The sequence below is a fragment of the Muscardinus avellanarius genome, assembly GCF_963383645.1.
Source record: "Muscardinus avellanarius genome assembly, chromosome: 13".
NCBI classification, from domain to species: Eukaryota; Metazoa; Chordata; class Mammalia; order Rodentia; family Gliridae; genus Muscardinus; species Muscardinus avellanarius.
In genome coordinates this window covers 3,030,685-3,056,808 of record NC_137799.1, presented here as the reverse complement: position 1 = coordinate 3,056,808, position 26,124 = coordinate 3,030,685, and the positions used below count along the sequence as shown (strand labels likewise).

Below are 26,124 nucleotides of genomic sequence, written 5' to 3'. Positions count from 1 at the left end.
ATGGCAGGGGCAGGCGAGAGCGACGGCGCGGCAGGCTTTAGAAGGCACAGAGCTGGTGTCAGCGGGGAACTGCAGTGCCTGAATCCCTCAGCTGGGCCCCACTGTGCCCCAAAGGATGCCACAGCTTTCTAAGACAGTCTGGGGGGCGCCGGCTGGCCCCAGCACAGGCATGAGGCTTACCCATGCCAACCTCCCAAGCCGCCAAATCAAGAGGGGCAGGGTAGAGAGATGTTTCTGCAAACTTTGATGGCCTCGGTCAGGGGCTTTAGGGAAGCCAGGAATGGGAGACGTCCTTCCCAACAACAGAGGCCTGGAAACCAGCCCCTCCAGCCCCACCTCCCTACCCTGTGCAGCAGTGGGGAAGAGGCCAGGGAGGGCGGATGCCACACCCCAGGCCCGCCAGTCCACCCTCCGATCTTCCACCTGGCCCAGCCATCACTGGGTCTGAAACATGAACGTAAGAAGCACTGGGGGCCGCTGGGGCCGGTTCAACCTGAGCGCAGCCCTCGCTGCAGAGCCCGGCGGGGCGGCGGGAGGGGGCCTGGCTGGCGGCCTCCACCTTCCACCAGTGCGGCTGCAAGACAGAGCCTCTGGGTGGTTAAGGTTCTGGGCAGTTGTTGAGAGCGCAGACCACATGGCGCCGGAGTCCTGGGAAGGCCTACAGAATCTTCCGGATTGACCAGCCGGACAGAAAAAGGATCTGCACAGAGAGCGTGGTATGCAGCCGCTGCAGGACGGAGCCACGCCTGCCCACGAGGCTGGTCCTCCACACGGGGCCTCCTGTTTCCCTGGGGGGAAGCCAGCTGGCAGCTGTCTCCCCTCCCTCCCTGAGGCCGTCTGCTGGCCAGCTTAACACATAAGGGGCCAGGGGAGCCCACGCTGGGCCTGGCCGGCCGTGTGCTGCCTCAAGGCCACTGAGATGGTAACACACCACCCTGTCTGAGACTTGGCTAGCCCTTCAGGAACCAAGGGCTAGCCTCGACCCACCTCAAAGACTGCAAGAGATCTGTGGCAGAGAAGAGGCCAGGCCAGTCTGGTCACCTGTGTTCAACAGGTGCAGGTGGTGGGGAGGAGTGGAGACCAGGCCGATGATGGACACAAACAGGAAGCGGAGGGGGGTGACGGGGCGACCCCAGCCCCTGCAGCCCAGAGGGCCCCACACACTGCACAGAGCGGCTCATGTTCTCAGTGGCTGGGGGCAAAGTCGTATCTTTGGAAATCAGGGTTGCACGCTACACTCCAAGCCAAGGACAGCTGTGGCTTCCAGGGGGCAGGAGGGGCCCTACAGGGTGAGATGCCCACCGGGGCTGGCCAGGCTCCAGTACTCAGAAGGGACAAAGATGGGTCACTCCACACGGGGGGACGCACAGAGGGATTTAGGGAACCAGAAATAACACACCGCCACCCACACGAGCCCCCCAGGACGGCTCTGGGCCCCCATCCCCCTTGGTGACGGCGGCAGCCGGGTGCCCAACCTCCCGTGAAAACCTCATGGGAAGGGGCCGGCTGGGTCCCTCCCCTGGCTGCTGCCCTGGAAAAGCCACTGGCCTGGGCCAGAGACAGCAGCGACGAAGATGACAGACAGCAGCACTCGGAGCACGGCCCACGCGGGCCAGGCAGAGGGCGGGACGGCCTAGGTCAGCTGGTGCGGGGCCTCCAGCATCTCCATGAGGAAGGTGTCGATGGGCGTGTCCCCGATGAGCTTGAAGAAGAAGAGGTGCTCCAGGCACTTGAGGCCGATGGAGCGCAGGGCGGGCAGGCGCAGCAGGAGCTTGGCGAACCTGCGGGGAGCGGGCGGTGAGGGGGGCGCCATGGCCGGAGCCTCGAAACAGGAACCCCCTGCAGTGGGGATTTCACTCCAGGAACCGGGCACCCAGGAGGGATCTCCGTGCTGGGCCCTCAGGAGGAGGGGGCATCGGAGCAGAGAACGGAGCGGCGGGGCCAGGCGGGGCGGCGGGCTGGGTCCAAGGGCAATGAGGAGCCGCAATCAATTCTAAGCAGGGGGAGAGCTCCACTAACGTGGGTCTGATTGTCAGGGATGCCTCTGCTGCTGCAGGCCCACAGAGACGTGGGGCCTGCCCTGGGAAGGGGCATCGGGATGCAGATGTGTGGACGGCTGAGCGGCCACGGCTGGGGCCACGGCGTGGGGCCCACTGGCAGGCGCAGGGTGCTCGGCTAGGTGTTCTTGCGCTACGGCAAGCCCTCCCATAGAGCACCGCATCTCCTGTGCCCTGCGCTGAGCCCAAGGACAGGGCTGCTGCCCCCAGGAACTGCTCTCCCGGAGCTCAGGCTGGAGGGATGGGAGGGGGAGGTTCCCCGGGGTCCTGCCCACCCTCAGGAGCCTCCTGGCCGGAAGGAAGAGTGAACAGGATTCGGCACTGCAGACTTTCGGGAGGCCAGACAGGGTGGGGATGGGCCGGGCGACCCTGTCTGCCAGGTCTCTTCACAGGAGGCCTGGGGGGCTGGGGGCTCGCTCATCACCAAGGTGTCTTTATTTCCGGGAGGAAGCCTAGGGGCTGGCTGCCTCGCGAGCCTGGTTTAAAGGCACAACGTAGCTCGGAGGCTGGAGCGGGGCCCGAGAACAAGCTGTTTTCTGCTGAGCTGGCGAGACCGGCTAGGGCAGGGAGCCAGGAAAAACAAGCCGCCTGCCGCCTGCGCCCTCGTCCTCCGGGAAGTTTCACTTTAACCCAAACCAGATGAGGCTGCGCAGCAGCGCGGACACAGTTAACCGTGTGCGCGCCAGCCGGGCCTCGCCCTCCCCTGCCCCCACTCCGCAGACGGGGAGACCTGTGGTGCCCTCAGAGGGAAGGGCAGGACTGTACCGCAAGTCAAGCCCCCGGGCCTGCCAGTGTCTCCGCTGGCACCTACTGCACACCCAACGCCCTGGACTTGAAACGGGAGGAGATCCCAGACCTTCTGGGTGTATGGTCAGGAAGACACAGGCAAGCTCTGAGCTCCAGCCACCGCCACCGAGGCTGCACATCTGAAAAGCACCTACTACGTGCCCATGCCACCTGGCCTCTGATGGGTCTATTTTGGCTGGGGTACCTTCAACTTCCGTCTACATCAACAAAGACAAGCGCCTACTATGCGCCGGACGCCCAGCCAATCTTTCTGGTGGAACTGAGTCCTCAGAAAGAGGGCCTAGTCCTCCTTTCTACCCACAGCCCTGGGTCAGGCCTCCCTGGACCCCTGCCCCAAGGCCAGCACTCCAGGTGCCGGCGGGCTCACCTGCCCGGCTGCTCGGGGTACTTGTGTTTGCAGTATGCCTCCAGGGATGCGTAGACCTTCTCCCTCAGTGCCTCTACCTCGGCCGGGTTTGAGAGCCCCTTGGAGTCTGCGGAGAGAAGCCTCAGGTCAGAGCCCCTGTCCGGCGGCCTGTCCCCAGAGCCCCTGTCCGGCGGCCTGTCCCCAGAATCTTCCTTCCACAGGGCTGCGGGGCTGCCCCCTGGCCACCCCACAAAGCACACGGTACACTTGGTACAGTGCTGGACACGGCCGCCCCACAGCTCCCAGCGCAAGGTCAGGTGCGGAACTCCCAACAGGACACTTGGAAGCCACGTGACCTCGGGGAGTCCCCTGACTTCCACTGACTCCGTGTCTCCTTCTGCACAGAGTGGGAATCGCTCCCCTCCTTTGTTGCTCCCGGGCCCTGCTCCCCCAGGGATGCCCAGACCCGCACCCAGGAGAGGCCGGAAGCTCCTCAGAGCCTGGGACTGAGGCCAGAGTTCAGGACCAGGGCCAGAGTCCAGGCCGCACAGAGATGGTAGTCATAACCAGGGCCACTAGAACTACCAGGGCCCAGGTGACCCAGCAAACGGCGTGGGTGGCCCAGCGTCCTGGGGCTTCTCTGAGTGCAACGGCCTCCCCGAGCTAACCAGCGCCACCAGCTCCTTGCTACCCTCAGCCCCGTGCCAGGTCACACAGGCCTCGCGCGGGCTCCACCAGGCCTTGAGCCCAGCATACCAGCAATGTGCCAAGGCTTTGGCCACAGAGCAGAGGAGGCTCAGCAGGGTGCTGTGACAAGCCACGGGATCTCAATTAATCCTCCTGATGAGCAGGAGACGGGGCCACGCTTCCACCAGGAAGAGGACCCTGAGGCCCAGGGTGGCAGTTCACTACAGTGCGCTCTGGTGCGCAGAGCGTGGGGACAGGGGCACCTGGAGGCGGGAGGGTCCTACCGGGGTTGAAGAGGACGATAGAACGCAGGCAGCCCAGCTCCGTCTTATCCATCTGCATGTCCCGCATCTTAGAGACCAGCTCTGTCAGCACCCTGCGGGAGAAGCAGGCCCACGGTCAAGTTAGACCACGCCCCCCAGGACCCTCACCCAGAAACTTCTACCAGGGGACTCTGGGAAGCCTCGTGCAGCTGGGATGGGCAGGGTCCGATGGGAGCTTCCAGGCAGGGATCAGAGGAAGAGAGTATAAACATGGGCCCAGCACACCAGGCTGCCAGGCCTCCCAGAGGGCTGCCTGTGGGCATCCACAGGAACTGGGCGCTGAGGAGGGACCTTGTGACAGCTGAGCCAAGGTGATATGTGCCCTGGACATCAGGACAGGGCCCGGCTGCAGGCCCAGCTGGACCCCACCAGACCCCACCACTGCTCCTGCTCAGCTGCCCAACAGTCACAGCAGCTTCCTGAGGCCCACGGAAGGACCTTCCCCGAGGGCTGGCCCACCGGTCTCCTCAGTGAGGTGGAGACCCCTCCATGAGCCCTTTGGGCCTTCTCAGACTCACCTGCAGCCCGCCTAGCCCCGTGAGAGCCGTGGCTAAACCCTGGATCCCACTGGCCTGCCTCAGCTGCCCTGAACCCAGGACCCCCAGACCCCTGCCCGGAACTGACCATCACATCCAGGAGGGGGCAGGCTCCTCACTCAGAGGGAGGAGTGGGTGGACCCTTCCTCTGGGAGAGCCTCTGGCTTCTCCCAGTGGCCCCCTCAGGGTGTGAGTGAGAGATAAAAACTGTGCCCATGGGCCTCAGTGGGCAGTTCTCCCACACTGGTGGTTAAAGGCCCTGAGAAGTCCTGCAGCCCAGAGCCTTCTGTACACTATTTAGACCAAGGTCTCCCCACCCAGGGCCTCGGGCTGCTCATCTGTTCTGTCTGGAGCATCCCATGGGGCACTGTGGTCCACCTGTGTCCCCCGCAGGTGTGGCCCATGGCTCTGCTCATCTCCAGCGCGGGGCTCTGATCCCCAGGCCTCTGCAGAGGCTGACATCCAGGCCCCAAGCCCTGGGTTGGGCTGGCCGCTCTGGGATCACAGGCAAGGGCTAGGCTACTGCCCCTGCCTGGTCTGGCCGAGCCCAGACAGGCCCCAGAGAGTAACCTAGGTGGATGGACACGGCCTGGGGCAGGCCGCACTCCCCCTGGGGGCTGAGGCGCAGCGGCCTGCTCACTAAGAGGCAGGTCAGGACGGAGGCCACACTGGGGCCACCACCTCAGGACCAGCTCAGCACGGAGACACACCAAATGCCGTGGACACTTTCAGCAAACAAGACCAACGACGCTGTCTGCTTTGTGTTTAACTATGGCTGTCCTTGGGCGGAGGATACACAGGACTAGAAAAGAAGAACCGGCCGGGCTGCTGGCGCACACTCAATCCCGGCACTCGGGAGGCCGAGACAGGAGGACCACAAGTTCACGGCCGGCCTCGGCTACTTAGCGAGGCCCTCTGCAACTCAGGGAGATCCTGTTTCCAAATAAAGAATAAAAAATAGAGCTGGGGGTGTAGCTCACGGGTAGAATGCCCCTGGGTTCAATCTCCAAAGAAAAGAAGGAAGGAAGGAAGGAAGGAAGGAAGGAAGGAAGGGAGGGAAACACACACCTGCAATCTCAGAACTTGGGAGGCTAAGATAGGAGGATTGCAGGTTCGAGACCCAGGAACCCAGGCTTAGCAACTTACTTAGCAAAACTCTAAGCAACCTAGCGAGATCCTATTTCAAAATGAGAAAGAAAACAGAGCTGAGGGTACAACTCAAAGGTAGAAAGCTCTGAGTTCCATCCCCGGTAACACACACGCGCGCGCGCGCATGCAGACAAGTAGAAAGGAAGGAGGTGCTAATCAAACTGGTCATCCGCCAGCCGCGGCGCTGGACCCAGGGACTCTGTCCTGCGAGCAGGAATGAGGCTGAGCGTGGCGTGAGGGTGGCCAAGGGGCCTGCCCGCCCCCACCCCACCTGTCAAAGATGGCGCCCACCCCTGCGCTGTGGGCGCTGTTCCGGTGGACGTGCAGCCCCGTGGCCAGCAGGATCCCATCCTTCACGGCTATGGACCGGTGGGAGAAGGAGGCGATGAGAAGTTCGTTCCAGCCTGGGGAGGAGGCACACAGTCACTCAGCCGTCTCCCACTCCGCCGGCGCCCTCCACCTCACCTCCCCACCCCGACCCAGGGCTCCCAAAGCAGGCTCCCTCACGGAGCGCTGACCCACACGTGCTCCACACAGAAGAGGCTCCTGAGAGCTTGCGGCTGGGAATGCCGCGTCCTCCTACACTGGACACTGGACAGTGAAGGCCCTGAGAAGTCCTGCGCCAGCGTGACGGCTTAGTTACAGAATGCCCCTGGGAGTCCTCAGGCACTGACAACGTAACACTGCTCGGAGGTGAACTGACTGATCAGGAGGGCTCTGGGCTCAGCAGTGGAGAGTGCCGCAGAAGGATTCGTGGATTCCTGGGTGGTAAGGTAGGTGTGTGCTGAGGCTAGAGGAGGCAGGTCACGGGGCACGGCCTTGGGCATGATTTACATCCACGGTCCTCTCTCCCTCCTTCCCTAATCATACCCTGAGTTCTGCCGGCATGACTGGCCTAACGTGGACTGAAATCTCCAAAACTGTGAGCAAATAAATCTTCCTTTGTTTAGGTTGTGGCCGTCAGGAGCTTGAGTCACAGGGTGAGGATGCTGAGACAGCCGGGCACCGCCTTTAGGAACTCAGGCGCCCACAGGAGCCGCTTCTGCGGCGGAGGGTGCTCGTGCCTCAGAGGAGGCGGCAGAGTGCCTGAGCGTTCCCTCATGGCCACTGCCAGCCCGGTCCCAAGAAGGCTCCTGAGGCCCAGCGAGCCACAGAGTGCCCAGAAGAGTAGCGTGTTAACAGAAACACAGCACTTAGGGCCTCAGGCCCAACACCAACGCTCTCTCCATAGAAGGTTCTGGAATAGGCCACGCGGAGCAGGCCCCGAGGGCCAAGAAAGGGTTGGGGAGAAAACTCAACTCATATTTCTGTGCAGAAGCCTAGCAGCCCCTGTGAACTGTGCCACCGCGGTCAACACGGCGTTATCTCAGTGACACGGTGGGTCACAAGAGAGTCCAGGGCCAACACCCTTGTGGTCGCTAGACTGGGCCCCCCTGACCTATCACGTGGACTGTGTCCCTTCATCCTGTCTGCAGTCCTACATTTGGCCTGTGTACAAGGGGGGGAGTGTGGCCCAGGGCCGAGGGGCTCACGCTTCATGGAGCTCTCAGGGCCCTTCTGGAAAGGCAAGCTCCTCTCTCCCCATCTCACCACTCGGAGCCGGACCCGGCGCCCCAGGGCGCCTGACAGCCCACCAGGTAGCCTGGGCCCGCAAGAAGGAAAGAACCCCAGTGGCTTCCCCAGCTGGGGCACGCTTGGGCAGGACGGACCCATTTTAAGCTTCAACTGGAAGCCAGAGAGACAGTGGGCAGGGCCACCAGAGGCAAAAACCACACGTGCTCCAGGTCAGAGGCCATGGGGACAGTGCAGGGCACCCCTCATGGGCCCCCAGGGGCTGCTTCCCAGCCGCCAGAGTCTCCTAAAGGGCCTGGGGACATGGGCATCCCACGTCCTCCCTGCGCTGAGGACAAGCCGCTCAGGCACCCCAGGCCCGACTGCTGAAGGCAGATGTCTAAGGAGGACACTCGGGGGCTGGCCCTCCGGCGCTGTGGACAGCTCTGCATACGGCTGTCTGAAGCCAGTGACCCCCAGCAGCCCACTCCGCCATGGTCGCCCTGCAAGGCAGGGGTAAAGCAGAAGCTGCAAAATGCTGGGGCTGCAGGGCGGGGGCCGTGCGCACCAGGCCCTCGGCATTCCTGGTCTGCCAGCCAGACACACGCGCAGCCCTGGGGTTCCCCACGGGTGAGGAGGGGCCAGCATCCACCCTGCAGGGAACTGTCCCCTGGCCCCAGGGGACAGGCTCTGGTACCTGCGGAGCTCAGGGTACTGGAGTGAGAGCAGAGAGGGAGAGCCCTGCGAGTGGGGTGCAGCTGGGTGGCTGAGGACCTGGTGGGTGAACACAAGAAGCCGCACCCACGAAGGCAGAGCCAGGCGCCGTAGCCCAGGGGGTGAGACTCACCCAGGCAGAGACCCGAGATGGGACACCATCCCGACCCATCCGGGCACCCACACGATGGCAAGGCCCTTCCAAGAGGGTGGCAGGGGCTAGGGCCTGCAATTCTGGCCCTGACCAGGCAGCTTCCAGAACACTCCGTGCTCGGCAGGGAGCCGTCCCTGGCTGTCCCTCCACTTCCACTGGGGAGCTGCCTCCCACGGGTCAAGGCCTCTTGGACTGGGGATGGAACGAGCCTTCCACATCACAGCAGGGAGCGCTAGGATGGTCAGGCCCCGCAACGCGGCCTCCAGGGACCTGGGCAGGCCCCGCCATCGTCCCAGCTGGGAGGCAATGAGCGGCAGCCGCAGAGCCTGTGCACGTGCCCTCGCCCGACAGGCGGGAGCCCATCCACTGGTCACACAGCAGAGCCAGCGGCCAGTCGGCCCAACCTTCACGCCCCTCGGGGACGGCTTCCACAGCTGGCCTGACGCCAGGCCTCAAGGGTGATGCCGCCACCCAGCACTCTAGCTGCCCACGCCCAGGCACGGCAAACAAGCACCCAGCGCTCCTCATGTGTCCAGAAAAGAGAGGGGGCCTGGGAGGGGCGAGGCCGCGGGGAGCAGCCACGGATGCCTCCTCCTGTGGGAGGGACAGGGAGGAGCAGAGAGGGCCAGCAGCCCCACTGCCCGCACAGCAGGCCACACGGCTCACCTGCCCGCAGCAGGATGACCTGGTCGTCCAGAGGCAGCTCGGAGAAGTGCGGGATCCTCTTGGCCCACTCCACCAGCGTGAAGAGCTGCTTGTCCGCTGCTTGGCAGATGTTGGTGACAGGGTCGTTCGGCTGCGAGGAAGGAAGGGCATGGCGTTCAGGCCCATGACAAGCCACAGACAGAACAGGGGGCCAGAGCAGGCCCTGCCCCGCACACTGTACCGGTGCAGAGGGCCCAAAAGCCACGGCCCCAGCGTCCACATCCTACACTGAAGCTGCAAACATAGCCCTGCCTGGGGAAGGCCTTTGTAGACAGGATTACGTCAGGGTCCGGGGACGTGCGGGACGATCTAGGTTACAGAATGGGCCCAGCGTCATTTCAAAGTCCTTGTGAGAGGCGGGAGGTCAGGGCCGGAGGAGGACACCTGGTGACAGGAGCCACGGCACAGCAGACACTGCTGGCTTAAGGCAGAGCGGCCCCGGGCCCCGGAGTGTGGCAGCCTCCAGGTGTGGAGAAAAACAGAACCGGGCATTCCCGAGCCTCCAGGAGAGGCCAGCCCTGCCAACACCTTGACCTCAGCCCGTGGGCCTGGTTTGGGGTGTCCGACGTCACACACTCTAAGATTATTAAATCTGTGTGGTCCCAGGCCACCAAATATGTTAGCGCAGCCGCAGAAGGCTCATACAGCCTCCCCCCCCAACTATCTGCTTCCGCCCTGCGACGGGCACGGTGACCCAGGAGGGAGACGTGTCTACCAGAGGCGGAGATGGGAGCTCGGGTTGGCACATGCTCTGATTAAGACAGCAGGCCCCAAGCCGAAATCAGGTGGCACCATATACCTTCCAGAAAATTCTGGCCAAAAGGCACTACCCAGTCATTCTTGCAGTGGAAAACACCAAGGCAGCCTCACTGCAGGGTGGGAGGAGCCCCTCCTCAGCTCCAGGGTCAGCCCTCTGGTCCAGAGTGAGGGGAGGAACCTATGGCCTGAGGGTTGGCAGCCCAAGGATGAGCCCCTGGCAGATGCAGGGGCCCTCGCTCCAGAAGCCGCGGAGGCAGAGCATGGGCAGGGGAGGGCTTCCTCTGACAGAAACCATCTGCCCCACAGTGACGTGCAGTCTAAACACCAGCCCCGCGTCAAGGGCCTGCTAAGGGCCGACTGGGAAGCCCGGGGACACTCTGGCATGGAGGCCTTAGGGCTAGCGGGGCTGTGGAGCGCCGGGGGCTCAGCGGACAGGGGCGCGGGACCCGAGGTGGAAGAGGAAGGCAGAGGGCGGCCCATGGGCAAATTCAAGGGCCATCTGCCCATGGACCTCGGCATACTGTGAGCAGGCAAGGTCCTCAGCAGTGCCCAGGCCTGTGGCGAGGGCTGGGTGTGGTGGCACACGGGCCCCTGGGCGGCCACACCAGGAGATGCAGGGCAGAACGGCCTGGGATCCCTGCTCTGGAGCCTCGCCCAGGGACTAGCCTCTCCCTGGCTGTGGGCCAGCCACATGCTCAGAAGTGCTGCTGGAGCCCTGGGGGACAGACTGTCACACCTTGCGTGGGAAGAAGAGACCCGGGCCTCCTGGGCTGGCGGGGGTCTTTGCAGGAGAGGCTCAGTCTGTGTTCTGCTGCGTGTGGGGCCCTGGAGAGTAGGGTGGGGGGAGGCGCGAGGCTCTGGCTCAGATCCAGGAAAGGCCAGGCCTGGAGGGGCCTCTGGGTGAGAAGGGATGGCGCTGAGACCTTGGGCGAGGCCTTGGCCCCTCTGGGCTGCACCCCAGCCAGGAGTGCATGCCAACAGGACTCCCAGGTGAGCCCAGGCCCTGCCTACAGAGGCCGCCCGCTGCGCGATGCTGGCCCTCGGTTTGCCAGTCTGAGAAGGAGCACTGGGACCACCTGGTGCACAGCCGGAGGCGTGGAGCAAGCAGGCCAGGGCGATGCTCTCTGCCAGGGCCTGTGCCCTGCCTGGGTCAGCGCGGCCCTGCCCTGTCCTCCCCGGGGCTTTACTGCACCAAACTTCTGCAGAAGAACGTGCATGGGAGAAACTGGCAAAGGCTTTTACCCAAGTAATGCCAAAACTGGACAGAGTAGAGCCTCGGCAGAGCTCGCCAGCCTCCCCACCTCCTGCAGCACTACCCACCCTGCCCACCCCCCATGGCGCGGTGACGTGGGACGGCGCAGGACGCAGACCAGACAGGACTGCAGGGTCAGGACAGGGTGGGGTCTGCTCTGAAGGGACATTCCTGGAGGACGGGTTGGCCTGCAGGGGCCCATGTCTGCTCTCTGGTTGGGAGAGTGACCCCAGCCCTTTCAGGGCAGGGCCGAGTGGGCCACCACGGGCAAGGTCCAGTGTGGCTCAGCCAGGATAAGGAGCTCCCAGTACCACCCAGCTGGGCAAACACCAGGCAAGGCGGGGCGGCACCCATGGGAGCCCCAGGGCGGGAGGCAGAAAAACATATGGTTTCAAGGAAAAATGAACGTGGCTGCAGGGAAACTGAGGCAGGCGGGCACACCCTGCGAAGGCCGAGACTCACCGAGCTGGGGTTCAGGCCCACGTTGGCCTCCACGTAGGTCTCCGTCTTGGGCTCGACGGCCAGCTCGGCTTCCAGAATCTTCTCCACGGGCATGTCCTCGTTGGCGCTGCTGGTCGACTCCACCTCATTCTCATTCCGGTCCTTGCCCCGCTGCCGTTCCTCCTGTACAGCTGCAGAACAGAGACACGGTCACCCAGGGTCCTCCAGGGTCAAGGTCCCAGCCAGAATGCCATGACGGCCCAGGACCAGGGCCTGGGAGGGAGGCTCCCGCCGCTCACTGGGCCGCTCCATGGCGTGGCGGCTGCGCACTCTGTAAACCAAGCCCACCTCTCCTTGAGTCTCCCAACTCATGCTCACGTGGGAAACCACCTGGAGCAGCCCTGACAGTCTCCCACTGGCCCCGGTGTGAACACTCAAACACTCAGTGCTGATGGTCTGTGGACTCAGGCAAGCCAGGAAGGCTTCCTGGGAGAAGTGATGGAAGGAGGACCCAGTGCAGGAAGAGGGTTTAGGGAGCACTCAGTGCCAGGGTGGGCATGCTCCCGGCCAGGAATGGACGCGCACACCGGCATGAGCCAGCACGAGGGGCAGACAGGTCAAGGTCACGCCTAGGCAGGTGTGAAGGCGCGCACCGGCCAGCCCCACACTGGGCTCTGCCAAAGGGACACCCGGTCCTCGGCCCCACACCAGCCAAGAGCTCTGCTCCGCACGCCCGCGGTCACCACATGCACCCAGTACGATAAAGCTCAACGATATCCCAGGCAGCAGCGGCCGGGTCCCGCTCCCTGCCCAGGCGCAGGCTCAGCTGGAGAAGAGGCGTCCGCCAGCCCCGCACCCTGCTATAGCTCTCGCTGCTCCCCGCAAAGTCCCTCCGTGTCTCCTCAGTGCTCAGACACCGAGTGCCCCGTCCTCCCCTGCGGCGCCACCCCCAGCAGTGGCTCTCACTCAGCCCCTTCCTTCCTGGCCACAGCAAGGCGCCTTTCCAAGGGCCTACGGTGCAGCCACCCCCAGACCCCCAGGCGGGGATCACCTACCCCCTGCGTGGTCTCCAAGCCCGCCCACAACCCACAACCCAGCCTCCCGCAGCACCAGCTGCGATGGACCACCTCTGGACGTCATCCCTGCCCCGCCCGGGGCTACCTCGCCAGGCCTCTTGCTGGGCCGACGGGTGAAGCAAACATGAATACGAGGGGAAGCAGGGAGACAAGGGCCTCGGCGCCCGCCCTGCCCAGCCAGGCAGCCAGTGGCTATATCATCTAAGGTCACGGCACCCAGGAAGCATGCCCCCTTCCCTACCCTCTTTTTTTCCCTTTTTTTTCTTTTTTCTTTTTTTTTTTTTTTTTTTTTTAGTGGAACTAAAGATTGAACCCAGGGAGGGACATTCTACATCTCCAAGCTACATCCCCAAGCCCTTTATTTGAAATTTTTTGCTCGAAAACAAGGTCTCACTAAGTTGCTGAGGGTCTATGTTGCTAAGGCTCTCTTCCAACCTGTGACCTTCCTGTCTCAGCCTCTCAATTACTGGGGTTACAGGCGTGCTCCAGGATGCCCAGCAGAACAGCCTTCCCTTGCCCTCCCTCTCACAATCCTCCAGGCTGGGGGGCCCCACTGTGCTGGCCCCATCTCCAACAGCCCCCTGTGTACCCTCTCTACCACCTGTGCCAACCGATCCTGCCGGCCCACCAACCAGCGCCGAGGTTGGCCTGGACCCCGGGCCAGCCTCTGCTTCCGCCCATCCACACAGCCCGCCCCATGCTGGCACCAGGTTTTGCAAGACCCACGGGACTTTGGCCACATGGAGGGCCTCAAGGACGGGAGGACCGGCATCTCCAGCATGCGCCAGCTGGCTGAGGGGCGGGCGGCAGGCTCGCGCTGGCTTTTTGCAAACCTGGCTCTTCCGGAAGACCTGGCGGCAGGTGGGCTGCGCGGAGGCCGAGGGCTGCAGGCAGATGGCAAGGCACAGGTCAGAGCTGCCCCAGGCTGGCAGGCTCCTGCCTTCCCCAGCTGGCTTTCCATGGCCCGCCAAGTAGCACTGGCTGGCCTGGGGAAGGGTCTCACCTCTGATTACAGAGGACACGGCCAGGAGAAATGACGCCCAGCAGACCCCAGTGGGAGGTTCCTGAACGGCAGGCTCCGGCACAACTACCAAGCCTCCGTGCCACACACGGCTGAGAGGCACACGCAGCTCAACCACATCTTCCAGGGTGAGGAATCTGAGGCTCAGAGAGTCACAGGGCACAGCTGGGGTCTCTGAACACTGAAAGCTTAAAGCTCCAGGCTCTGGAATCAGACAGCCCAGGCCCCCAAACTTGCTCTTCCTCTCCTTCCTTCTCTCTCTCTCTCTCTCTCCCTCTCTCACTCTCATTCTCTCTCTCTCCCTCTCTTGCTCTCATTCTCTCTCTCCCTCTCCCTCTCTTGCTCTCTTTTCTCTCTCTCTCTCTCTCTCTCTTTCTGCGGTACTGAGATAATCCCAGAGGCATTCTACCTCTGGGCTCCACCCCAGCCTGACTTTATTTCTTACTTAGAAACAGGGGTCTCGCTAGGTGGATGAGCAGCTACTTGCTGAGGCTGTCCTTGAACTCGTGATCCTCCCAAGTACTGGGCTTACAGGCATGCGCCCCCCACCCCAGCTAACCTGCTCTACCTCATACTGTGTGGCCTGGGACAAGTCACTGAACCTCCCAGTGACTCAGCGGCTTCACCTACAAATAACAGCAGCCTGCCTTCAGGCTGGGCCCCAGGAAGCACTGCCCGGTTCCAGGCACTTTCCCAGGCTCACAGATCCCCCGGAGCTGCAGAAGGCCTGACAAAGGCGGCCCTGAGCATGGGGCCCCAGGCTGCTGGTGCTCCCCGGGAACAGGGCAGGCGAGGGGCTCCTCAGCACCTGCCTCCCGCGTGCGGGGGCGGCTGAGAATTAATTAGCAAATGTTTTGCGAAGCACTTTGAAGCTGTGAAGGGCCCCAGCAGCTCTGCGCAACATCATTATAAATATTATCGTTTTATTTATAGACGGCGGAGGGGGCAGGAGGGAGCCGGGATTTATGCGCTGCCAGCTCAATCACCTTTTAGAGGCAGTCATGTTTGACTTATGTTCCACTGGCGCCGGGAAGCCTCGGGCGGGAGGCGTCTGTAAATACAGGGCCTCGTTATCCTTCCAAGCTGAGCGCGCGGCGGCCGGCCGTGGAAGCAGGGAGAAGGCGGGGAGGAAGCTGGAGGCGGCCTGGAGCCCAGCCTGGGTCCAGTCCTGCCGTCCCTCCCCGGTGTAACCAGGGACCCTCATCGGGGATATGTTAAGTACACAGGATTCGAGGACAGCAGCAGGCCCAGGGCCAGAATCGGCCACAGCCCCCACCCCCAGAGCCTGCGAAGGTCTCCAAAGAGCAGACAGCTCAACAGACAGCTCTACAAAGGCACCCGGAGCCCGGAGCCTCCTTCCTCTATTGGGCCTGCAAGCGACCGGGCCCCTCCTCTGTCCCTTGTCAGCCCAGGACTGGCCCCAGACAGGCAGGACTGGATGCCACCAAGGTGTTCTGGCCCAACCACTTCTTCCCAGGCCTGAGCGAGGGAGGTGTGGGGACGGGGTGCCCTCCCAGAGCCACACAGCAAGTCCTTCCAGCTCGGAGAAGGCAAGCCCCCTCCCTCCAGGAGTCCAGCCTAGAACCAGACATCTGACAAGTGTCCCACGCAAGTGCACACACACAATCACTGCAGTCGCCACTCTCCGACCAGCCCCTCGCCATCCTCTGCCACGCTCCTCTGCACATCGTGGGGGCCATGCTGACCTGCCCGTGGCACCAACGAGGGCACTGAGCCATCATTCCAGCCCGTGTCACAAAGCCGCAGAGCACAGGGCCAGCTCCCAGCCACCGGGACTCTTCCTGCAGAGGAAGCGGGTGGGGTCACTCACTCCTGTACACACGCACGCGCACACACAGGCACACACTCGCACACACACCAGACACTGCCATTTCCGCACCTCAGTCAGCTGGAGCCAGCGCACAAGGCACAGGAAGGAAACAGGGATAGGCCTTGGGGACATAAGACGGGGTGTGCAGTGGGCAACCCCTCTGGTGTGCCACCCCCGGGAGAGCTGGGTACCCCATCAGCCCAGGCCCACCTGCAGGCCCAGCCCTGACAACACCTGCCCCAGCAAGCAGGCCACGGCTCCGCCTGGCTCCGCGGCCAGGCCCCCCAGGGCACTGCCCACCCCCAGCCGGGGAATGCTGCAGAACAAGTCCCCACAGCTGCGTGCGTGCGCAGGCCTCCGCTGTTGCCCAACGCAGATGGTATCAGCCGGCAGCATCTCTCCCCAGGCAGGGCGGGGACCTCCGCCTGCTCCACTGCCAGGGCCTGAGTTTCCACGGTGCTCACAGGCCTGGTGTGGCCGTTGCAGCAGCAAAGCCAGCGAGTGTCACCTTGTGGGGCTGCAGGGGCCAAAGGCCCACAGCTACTCCAGGGACTGCCACACTGGCTTGTGAGGCCTCACCCACCCCACCCACCCCTGCCAGGGACAGGGAGCCCTCCTTGCAAGGTCTGCTCTCGTGGAGGGAGGAGCTGCCCCATAGGGCCTGGTCCAGGCCAGGGGCCACAGCACCGAGTGCAGACGCGTGGGGACAGGCCTGATCCCTCCTGCCAGTAGTCCCTGCAGGATGGGCCACTCATCCTGAGATGGGGCCGCAGGCCTTGAGAAAGACCACGGGCCCCGGGGGGCAGGTACGCAGTATCCCCACTCACAGCAGGCCAGGCACTGGCGCAGGCCGTGGCCACAGCCCTCGACCCCTCCCCTGGTCTCCCACGCAGTGCTGCGCGTGCTGTGCTTGGGGCACGGGAGCACCTTGTAGGAGGATTTCTACTGCACGTTCATGACTCATAAATCCAACTGAAGGTGGATAAATCCCGGGGGAGTGGGCCCCCGCCGAGATCAGGTCTTAATCTAATGGTCCATAAATCAGGTCTCGAGGGCTGCGCGCTGCCAAGGGCTGGGCCCAGAGGCTCTAGCGACGCTCTAGACGGTGGCCGCGGATCAGGCACATGGCACAGCCCAGGCATGCCCTGTGTCAGTCCCGAGGGCTCTGCCCCCTCGTCTCTACCTGACAGTGTGGACATCAGGCAGGTGAGCACGGGGATTGCAAGGGCTGCCCAGTGGCCACACAGCAAGCACATAACAAGCCCACCCCCAAGGGCACCGGGTGAGGGGCCAGGGTCCCCCTGAGACTGCCTGAGTCCAGGGGGAGGAGGAAGTATCATCTGACCCCCAGGCCTCAGGGTCCTGGAAACTCTAGGCACACATGGGCAGCTGGGGGTGTTGGGAAAGAGCCTTGGAGGCCACAAGGCCCCTGTCTGGGGCAGTCCCTTCCACTGACAGGCCTGCTGACAGCTTCAGCCTTTGCAGATCCTGCTCGCTCTAGCCAGGCACCTGCGCTGGCGTGCCGTCCTTGGTGTCAGCCTGGACATCCCCCGCCACCCGAGCTGTGCCCAGCACACAACGTCAGGGCAGGTGCAGCACCCAGGCTTCCCCTGACAGTCTGACTACACCCAGAGGCCCCATCTGGTTGTCTGATGGTCACTCCCAGCAGACAAGGAGCTCAGACGCTCTAGGACTCATAAGTTCTGAGAGGGACACGCTCAGGTGCTGAGCCATGGGCCTGAGATGCTTACGCGGCATCTGACGGGCTCACAGCGCCTCAGGCTCTGGCGGTCTCTTCCACCACTGCACCCCAAAGAGCACAATCCACAAGGGCCTCCTCCACCATCCCCTTAGAGACAGCTGGCCAGACAGGAGCACACGCCCATGCACACGCACACACACGCACACACCCTGGCTTCTCCACATGGCCTGGCTACTGCCCTGCTCCTGTCTCCACCGCCAGCCTCCGCCCCCTGCTTCTGTCCAGGACACCTGCACACAACCATTCATCTCCCACATCCCACATGCTGGACCTCACAGAGGGCTGTTTGATCGACACCTGTCCTCATGGCCCACCACCTGTGGGCGGACCCAGTTTGTCTTGTGTCTTCTGTGCACACAGCAGGCACTCAGACTTGGCTGGAAGGGGAAAGGCTGGCACTGAGCCAGGCCCTCCGACACTAACTGAGACCCCACACATATGGCATACTGGAGAGCATCGGCCCAAGGCACAACCGTGGATGGAGTGAGTGCCCCGTCACCGAGGGTACGCCAAGGGGCCCGCCAGCCACTCCGAGCCTGGCAAGCTGCAGAGCCGAGGGCTGGGCTCTGTGCCCTGTCCCCTCCACACAGGGGAGACCGGGGCAGGTGTCTGCCGGGGTCTGAGGAGAGGGTCCGCCTGGCGTCCGCACCTACCTTCCCGCTTCATGCCCATGGCCAGGCACTTCTGGTAGCGGCAGTACTGGCACCGGTTCCGCTGGCGCTTGTCGATGAGACAGTCCTTGTTGTCGCGGCAGGTGTAGGTCAGGTCCTTGCGCACTGTCCTCTTAAAGAAGCCCTTGCAGCCCTCGCAGCTGTACACCCCGTAGTGCTTGCCTGCAGGGCAGGGAGCTGGTGACAAGTTGCCCAGTAGTGGGACCACCGCCCCAGGTCCCATCCTGCAGGCTGCTGGGCAGGTGCTCCCGGAGGACCCTCCAGGTCCCCAGACCCCAGCCTGGTGCAGCCTGGGCCCCTCCCATGCTCCCTGACCACCTGAGGATGGTCTAGCCTCCTGTTCACAAATCCTAGCCCACTGTGGACTGGCATCCCCAGCAAGTGGCTCGCTGTGGCTCCTGTGCTCTGGAAGAGGCTGGCATGTCGTCCACTCGGGCTGCCGGGCTCCGGGGTGCACTGCAGGGGCGCTCGGCCCAGGCTCAGCCAGAGGCGAGGCCAGCCCTGTCACCCCCTTTTGCCATTACAGCTGCCTCCTCTCCGGAAGCCTCCAGACCACCACCCACCCTGGTCCCCTGCGCTTCCTGCCACGTGGATCTGAGCCCACTCCCATCTCCATGGGGAAGGGGCTCACCAGGCCCATAGCTAGGAGACCCAGGGAGGCCCTGCATACCCAGCGCCCACCCTGCCCACTGCCCCACCTGGCCCCCAGGCAGCCCTACCTGAGGAGCGGTCCCCACAGATAGCACAGATGTGCTTGGTGAAAGAGGCCATGTTTCCTGAGGGGTGGGCGGGGACCTTGAGGACGCCATTGAGGCCCAGGGGGGGCTTGATATCCTCGCTGCTGCTCACGGGGTTCATGGGCGAGCTGAGCTGTGGAGGGCCAGGCAGAGCGGGTCAGTCCTGGGCGGGCTGGTAATATGTGCAGGGTTACGCACAGCCAAGGGCCGCCGGGACCGCTGTCCTCTGGAGAGGGGTCCAGCCCTGCCGAGCGCCGCTCCACGCCAGCCCAATCCTCTCCCGTGGCACAGCACATGCCTCTGCACCAGGCTGGAGGTGTGGGGCCCCCGGCTCCACCCACACACAGGGGTGCCACTTACCCTGTCGCCCACCACCCACCTGAGTGAGAGCCTGCTCCCATCCCTGAGCCCCACCAGGAGCTCCCTGGACAGCCCAGGAGGACAGCAGCCTGGGCCCCCGCCCCAGGGATGGAGGAGACACAAGGGTCCTGCTGCGAGCGGCCCCCAGCCTCCGGGCAGGAGAGAAAGTGAGCAGACACCCCCAGGCACCAGGGGCAGGGCACCTTAGCCTCTGCACACCCTGGCTGGGCCCCACCCGCTGTGCTACCACCACCGGGCAGGCGTGGGAAACTCACCGGTCGCCCTGGCAACAGCCGCGGCGTGTGATGACAAGGCAGTTTTGGTTCCGCTGCCTCCAGCCCAGCTCCACTGCTCCCCACTGCCGCGTCCCACCCGCCAGCCAGCCGTCTGCCAGGGCGCCGAGCCCCAACCAGGCAGCCCCCCACTTCTGCAAACCCCTGGCGACCGGAAAGGAAAGCCGGCCGTGCTGCCCTCCAGTAGCCCCCCGCCACCCCTGCAGCAGGAACTCACCTCCTTCCTTCCTCACAGCCCCCCACCCCAGCCCCTTTCTCACGAGACAGGAAGAGCTCTGCACCCAGAGCAAGCACAGCAGAAACTCCCCAAAGCCTCATTTCACAGGGGTGCTGGCCAGCGTGATCATCTAGCCCAAGCTGGCCCCGGATCCTTCCTAGGCTGCCCAGGGGAGGCGTGAGGCTCTGAGAGGATGGTTAGTCCTGCGAGCCTCAGGCAGGCTACAGGCAGGCCTGGAAGCCCACATCAAGATGCAGGGGCCACCTCCCAGCACCTAGGAGGCTGAGACAGGAGGACCGCAATTCACGGGCAGCCTCAGCTACTACTTAGTGAGGCCCTTTGCAACTCAGTGAGACCTGTTTCAAAATAAAGAATAAAAAACAATGTTGGGTTGTAGTTCGGAGGTAGAAAAAAAAAAAAGATGTAGGAGCCACAGCAGCAGGACAGAGGGACTCCAGGATCCCCGTGGAACAATGTGGTCTGGGCTGTAACTTGCTAAAAAGCTCTCGTGCAGGTCCACGGGCCTCAGAATGCACCAGACGCCCACACCTGCACCTCCTGCGCAGGAAGCTTGGGGCCAGTGATGCCCTTTCCCAGGCAAAGACCACGAGGCTCTGGAGGCTGGGGCTGCTGAGGTCACATGGCGGCTGGGCCGCAGGGCAGGGAGCTGCCATCAGGTACATGGCCCCGTGTGCTGCCAAAAGAGAAGCCAAGGCCGTGAGGTGCTCACAAGAGAGAGTGTGTGTCCCCAGCTGCACGCTGCCCACCAGGGCCCATGCCTGGCCGCAGGAGCCAGGCTGTCCCTCAGTACCTTGCCGGCCTGGCAGGGGCAGAGGGGAAGCTCAGGCAGGCCCGGGGCAGGGGGAGGCTGTGGCGCCATCCCAAGGGCCGGGAGGCTCCCAGGGCGACACCGCAGCTCATCCTACTTCCCTGTCCTGGCTCTGGGGACGTCAGAAGCATCTGAGCCCAGGTCTCTCGTCCACAAGGCTGGACCTCGGTGCCCGCCTCTGCCAGCAGGTGGGAGGGCAGCAGTCATGGGAGCAGCACCGCAGGCAACAGGCACCCTGCCGAACGCTGCCCTGGGCAGGCACACACGGCAGTTAGCGCTCCGCCTCCCGGTGGACAGCGGCATCCCGGGAAAAGGGCCAGCCAGTGTCTGGAGGTGGGGACCCAGGACTGTCGGAAAAGGGAGAAGCACAACCGGGCGCTGGCGCTGCTAGGCCTGCAGACCTCGTGCCCTTGCAAAGGGAGAGCCCAGGGTACAAGGCCAGGTGGAATGCTGCACTGGAAGCCTGGGACAGGACAGCACCAAGAACACTCGGACCTTCCCTCTGCAGTCACCCCAAACCACGCTGGGGTCTACCTGCGCTGTCCCCACGTGCAGGCCTGTGAGCCTGGCACCTGCCCTGGGTAAAGTGAGCCAGGCCAGGGCAGTGAGGAGGACTAGTGACAGCTCCAGGGATGACAGGACAGGAAAGAGTCAGGAGTCACACTCCCCAATCAGTGCCATGCCATGGGTTCTCGGGTGCTGTCTCCCCTCCTCAGTGCGATGGTGAACCCAGTGTCTGGGCAGGGCTAAGGCCAGGCCCAAGGCCCACCTTGCTGCAGGTCCGGATCCACCCTTAAGGCTCCCCTGGGCACTGGCAGCGGGCAGTCCTAGTATGGCGGCCATACCAAGGCCTCACAGGACAGAGGGAGCCATGACGACGGTGTCCGGCTGCTAAGGGGCAGGCCTAGGGCCTGTCCAAAGCTCTAGAACCAAGCACAGGGCAGATATCTCCAGAGAGAGCGGGGACACAGGATGGCCTGGGCTGGAGCCAAGTCGCGGGGGTCAGGGTGGGGCACCCCACTTCCGCTTTCTCACCAGAGCAGTCATTTCTGTTCCACCTCTTCAGCGCCACCCTGGTCTCTGCCACTTCTGTTCTCCACACCCACCACACCCTTCCCTCCCAGCCTCAGTCTAAGGAAGGCCATCCCCACGGAGCCTCACTGGGCTCCAGCCCCTGGGCATCAAAAGCAGGCCTGAGCACCCCTCGGCCCACCTCCACAGTCCTCCCCGCCTGGCATCCTTTCGCACTAGCCAGCTTCTGCCCATGCAATGCACTGGGCCTGGTGTGCATGTCGCCTTACAAACCCACCATGGCCCCTGAGCCTGGCATCGGGAGCCTCTGTTGCGAGTCCAGCAGCCTTGGGTCTGCTCCCCAGACTTGCTCCCAGGGCCCCTCCCCACCAGCCTGCAGTGGCTCAGGCAAGCTGGCTTCAACAAGGCCCTTCTATGCGCCAGGAACCTTGGCGGGCAGAGGAGACAACAGAGAAGGGGGCATACATGGCGTCCTCTCCCCGCAGTGCCCGTCCCTTTCCCACCATATCCCTGGACTCTGTCCCTCAGGGAGACTTGGACCCACAGCCCTTCCTGGGCACAAGTCCAAGGAGGCCCAGGGCAGAGGGGAGCCCATAGCACAGAGCCAGCAGGAAGCCCCTGGGCCTCTGAGAGCCAGCAGGTGGGTGGGTAGCACAGCGGGGCAGGGGACAGTGGAGGCAGAGTCTTCTGCCCTCTCACAAGAGCACTGGGAAGCCGGCAAGAACGGGCATGGGGCAGCAAAGCCAAAATCAGCCCAGCCAGACTCGGGCCCGCACCTCGGCTCCTTTGCCGGCTTTTAGAAAGCCAGGTGACATGACCGGGGACAGGAGCAGTGTGCTTGTGGGCAGGGATTTGGGCCCATCTATTCCCCCACCCCCAGGGCAAAGGGCTTTGACAGGCTGGCCTACAAAAACCAGAGAGACTCTCAAGGGGAAGGGGCGTGAGGCCCAGCTGAACAGCCTGGCCCCAGATCCCGAGCACCCCCAGCCCTCCTGGGACTCATGTGCACAGGGCCTAGAAGCGATGGGTACAGGGCTGCGATCAGCTGTACAGCCGAGCAGGAGCTGCTCTGGGAGTCCCAGGTACACTGCATGGGATGGCTCACCCGAGCTCTCCATCACAAAGCTTCAGCCACTGGGGACAAATGGCTGAACCCAAGCTTGGAAACAGAGCAGGAAGGGATGTCCCGATCTATCTCAGGAAGGACAGGCTCAGGGAGGTGGCCAGGCCACCCAGAGCATGAGCAAAGACGACCACAGGCTCCCAGGGAGGCAGGCCTCACCTGAGGAAGGAGCGCCCCTCAGCACTCCAGATCCGTGCCCAGACTAGGCAGAGGAGCTGGGTAGCGATGCTCGAAGTCCAGGCCTGGGTTGGCCCAGGGGAGCACTCTGAGGCTCCCCTCTACCTGCTGATAAAGGACCCACAGGTGAAGCCCACGGCCGCCCTTCGAAGGCCCCAGACTTGCACTCACCTGCGGACTGCTGGTGCCGAAGCCCAGGGTGGGTGTGGTGGGCACCGACATGGAGTGGGGGCCCATGGGGGAGCTGATGACAGAGAAGGGCGGGCCCATGCCGTTGATGGGGGAGCTCAGGGTGCTGATGGGCGAGTGCAGCTGCCCCGGGGAGCCCAGCGAGGAGCCGATGCCAGGCCCGAGAGAGGGGTGCAGCGAGGGGGCAGCCATGGAACCCCTGCCCGTCGGGGAGCTGAGGGACGAGGCGTTCACCTGGGTGGAGAAGTCTGCAAGATAAAATCCACAGAAGGGCAGGTCAGTACAGCTTTGGAACCACACCAGCTGCCCACTCCCTCTGGCTGCCCTTGAGGGTCACACCAGCCGGGGTCCCTGCCAGGGCACCCTCGCCGGGTGGCCCAGACTGAGACCGGCCTGAGGCAGGGGCAGGAGAGCTGCCCTCGGGGGCTCTGACATTGGAGGTGGGCCGCTCCGGGCTCAGCACCCCAGGCCTGCCCTCCGGAGACAGAGGGAGGGCGGCCCGATGGCTTGAAGGGCCGGCACCCACTCAACCCACTCACTCTGCGCCCAGCACCACCAAGGTCCACGAGTAAAGGCACGCCAGGACCGAAGCCAGTCGGTCCTCGGCACAGGCGAGTGTGTGGAGTGAGAAGGATGCCGCTGGGACCACTGGCACCCATCTCACAGACCGAGGGAGCAAAGCCCTGTGCAGAGCCACCATAGGCTAACCCACGCCAAAGCCCACGGCCCTGCCTGCCCGGCCACACCACCTGGCCCCCCAAGTCCACAGCAGTGGCGGCCCCATGCCTCAGCCCCTGTGACTCTGTGGTCTGGGGCCTGTTTGACCCTTGGGATCCCAGAGGCAGAACGGGCCCAGAGGCTAACGGAGCACTCGCATTTCCAGGTGGCCCATGGAGGCCCGGCAGGAGCCAGGTGTAAGCCAGGCAGCCAGAGAGCCGGGCTGAGGCTGGCACCGCCCACACACCAGCCTTTTATTCACAGATTTCAAAGCCCAAAACAAGAGCTCAATGAGGCCTCTCCCACCCCAGCCTGGAGGCTCCCCATGGGGAATGCATTGCTCAGGAGCTTGACAGGCCACCGAGAAGACCACACCAGGCAGCCAAACCCAGGGGGGATACAGGGGATGGCTCCTCCCCCTCCCAGCCCCTCCGACAGGCCGGGTGCTCCGGACAGGGGACTCCCACTCTGGGCCTCACCTTTCCACCTACAGCATGGCTGGGCCCTTCCCGCCCACCTGCTGAGGTCACAGGACCTTCTGCAGAGTCCAACAGAACAGCCCAGGCCCGGGCCAGGGACACAGGCCCTGCCTCAGCAACAGCCGGGCTCCTGACCTTTGCGTGGAGGTGCCGGCGGCACCAGGACCGACCCCTCCTGCAGGGAGCCTGGCCCTGCCACCCGCCCCTCCAGCCGCCTGGGCAGTTTCTCCCCACTTCTCCTCGAGGCCGGAGGGTGCAAGAAGGAGGCCAGAGCACCAGAGTTCACCATGGTGACCAGGCTCGAGCTGCGACAAGTGCCTGACTCCAGGCACAGATTCCACCAGCAAATGAACCTCCTTGTCTGACCTGCTAGAAACGTTTGTTGTTCCCAAAACATCTCATTGAACTTAGGAAGGCCCACTTAAGGAACTCTAGAACCAGACGGCGGCAGCGCCTACTACTGGCCAAGATGCGTACTGCAGATCAGCTCTAGTAGCCATTAACAGCCCGGGACAGGGAGGTACAAGGGCATATAGCGGCCAACTGCCGATGGGGACAGTCCCCAGAGGTCAGGGAGGGAGCAGCCAAGGGGCTGGCAAGAGAGAAAGCGTCCAAGAGAGACACACACAAGACAGGCAGCTCATGACAACGCCTAAGTATTTGATGACACTCAAGTCTGGAGACCTCGTCAGACACCTCCGACACCCTCTTGTGATGACGGCACAGAGGCACAGAGAAGCTAGGAGCCAAGAACTTCCCCAGGGCAGACTCTTGCATACTGCAGCTCCCCCAGGCCAAGTGACCGCTGTCCTCCCCACCTCCGGGGCCGCCACCTGGCCGCCCACCGCCCGACGGCAGGAACCTCTGCCGGCCTCAGTTTCCTCCTGGGTCACAGGCAGGCGTGTGACTGCTGGGCCCCACACCGTGCAGGCTGAGCCCTGGACCAGAGCTGGGCCCCCTTTTAGCACAACCGAGACTGACTTTGAGGCCAAAGGAACAGGCACTCAAGAGGGGCTTTGCTCCAGGTGGCCTTTCCCGCAGACCCCATGGGTACCGGGAGGACGCTACACGGGCAGCACCAGAGCAGCCTGGAGTGGCCTACCCCCGAGGCCACCGTCACACTCAGGAAAGATGCCCACCTCCGGCCCCTGTGAATAAGATGGGAATTTTATGGCCAGGAAAGAGATCCCTCCCAGATCCCCCCAGTTTCTCTGCCCCCATCCTGTGCTCCAGGCAGGAACACGAAGACTGGGATAAAGGAAAGACAGGGGGTTCTGGGCCAGCCTGTCACATCACCCCACAGGTAGATTCCCATAGTCAGATGTCTCCAGACGCCAGGGCAGGACAGCCATGCCCAGGGGAGGAAGGGATGGCTCAGCCTCAACTCCAGGTCACACACCTGCAGCCACACGGGGCCCCAGGAGGTGGGAGGCTCAGGCTTCGGTCACACTGAACTGGCAGGTTGGCTGTCGGCTCTGCCTGGCAGGAAGGAGGAGTGGCAGGCGAAAGCTAGGGAAGGAAGGAAGAAAGGAAGAGAGGAGGGAGAGAGCCCATCTGGCTGCCAGCACGCACCCCAAAGCTCCCCAGCCCCCCAGCACGCCGCCCACACCTGGCCCAAGTTGGAAAACACTGGTGAGGGGCACCAATCAGCGGAGGGAAAAGCCGGCCGGGAGGGGCTCTAGAAGGAAGGAGGAACACGGGGGCAGGGGCACCAGCCTCCGGGGCTCCAGTGGGAAGCTCTTCAGCTGCCCCCACCCCCGCCCCCACCATGGACACGACGGCGCCTGGCCGAGTGCCAGCGGTCACTCCACAGCGGGTGGGCGGAGTCCCTGGGCTCCTGGGTCCCCAGAGCTGGCCACCCCAGAACACCCCCACTCGCTGGCCCCCACTCTCCGGCCTTCCTGTTTACACAGAATGTCCACTGCAGACACCTCCCAGGGCCGGGGTGACAATGGGCTGGGCGTGTTTTCTGGAGCCTGCTGGAGAGACACTTTCTGGCCAGGAAGGGAAGGGGCAAAAATGCCCAAACATCCTCTGGCCCCGCGGCCGCCCGGCCAGCCTCCACGTGCGCACAGCGCTGCCTTTTCCGGGCCGCTTATCTGTCCCACCCTGATAAGCAGGGCCTTACT

The 26,124-nt window shown here is 63.7% G+C and overlaps 1 protein-coding gene across 1 annotated transcript in view; it reads right to left on the bottom strand.

Moving 5' to 3' along the window:
* Positions 1 to 1,633: 1,633 nt before the first annotated feature.
* Positions 1,634 to 26,124, bottom strand: part of RXRA (retinoid X receptor alpha) — a gene marked incomplete at both ends in the record, with an annotated part of 81,402 nt that continues 56,911 nt past the window's right edge. The window contains 9 exons of the mRNA XM_080708677.1: positions 1,634 to 1,781; positions 3,232 to 3,337; positions 4,182 to 4,273; positions 6,177 to 6,309; positions 8,991 to 9,120; positions 11,503 to 11,672; positions 17,825 to 18,004; positions 18,562 to 18,712; positions 22,782 to 23,047. Of these exons, the coding sequence (XP_080564803.1) occupies positions 1,634 to 1,781; positions 3,232 to 3,337; positions 4,182 to 4,273; positions 6,177 to 6,309; positions 8,991 to 9,120; positions 11,503 to 11,672; positions 17,825 to 18,004; positions 18,562 to 18,712; positions 22,782 to 23,047 (1,376 nt within the window). The remainder of the gene's footprint in view (positions 1,782 to 3,231; positions 3,338 to 4,181; positions 4,274 to 6,176; positions 6,310 to 8,990; positions 9,121 to 11,502; positions 11,673 to 17,824; positions 18,005 to 18,561; positions 18,713 to 22,781; positions 23,048 to 26,124) is intronic.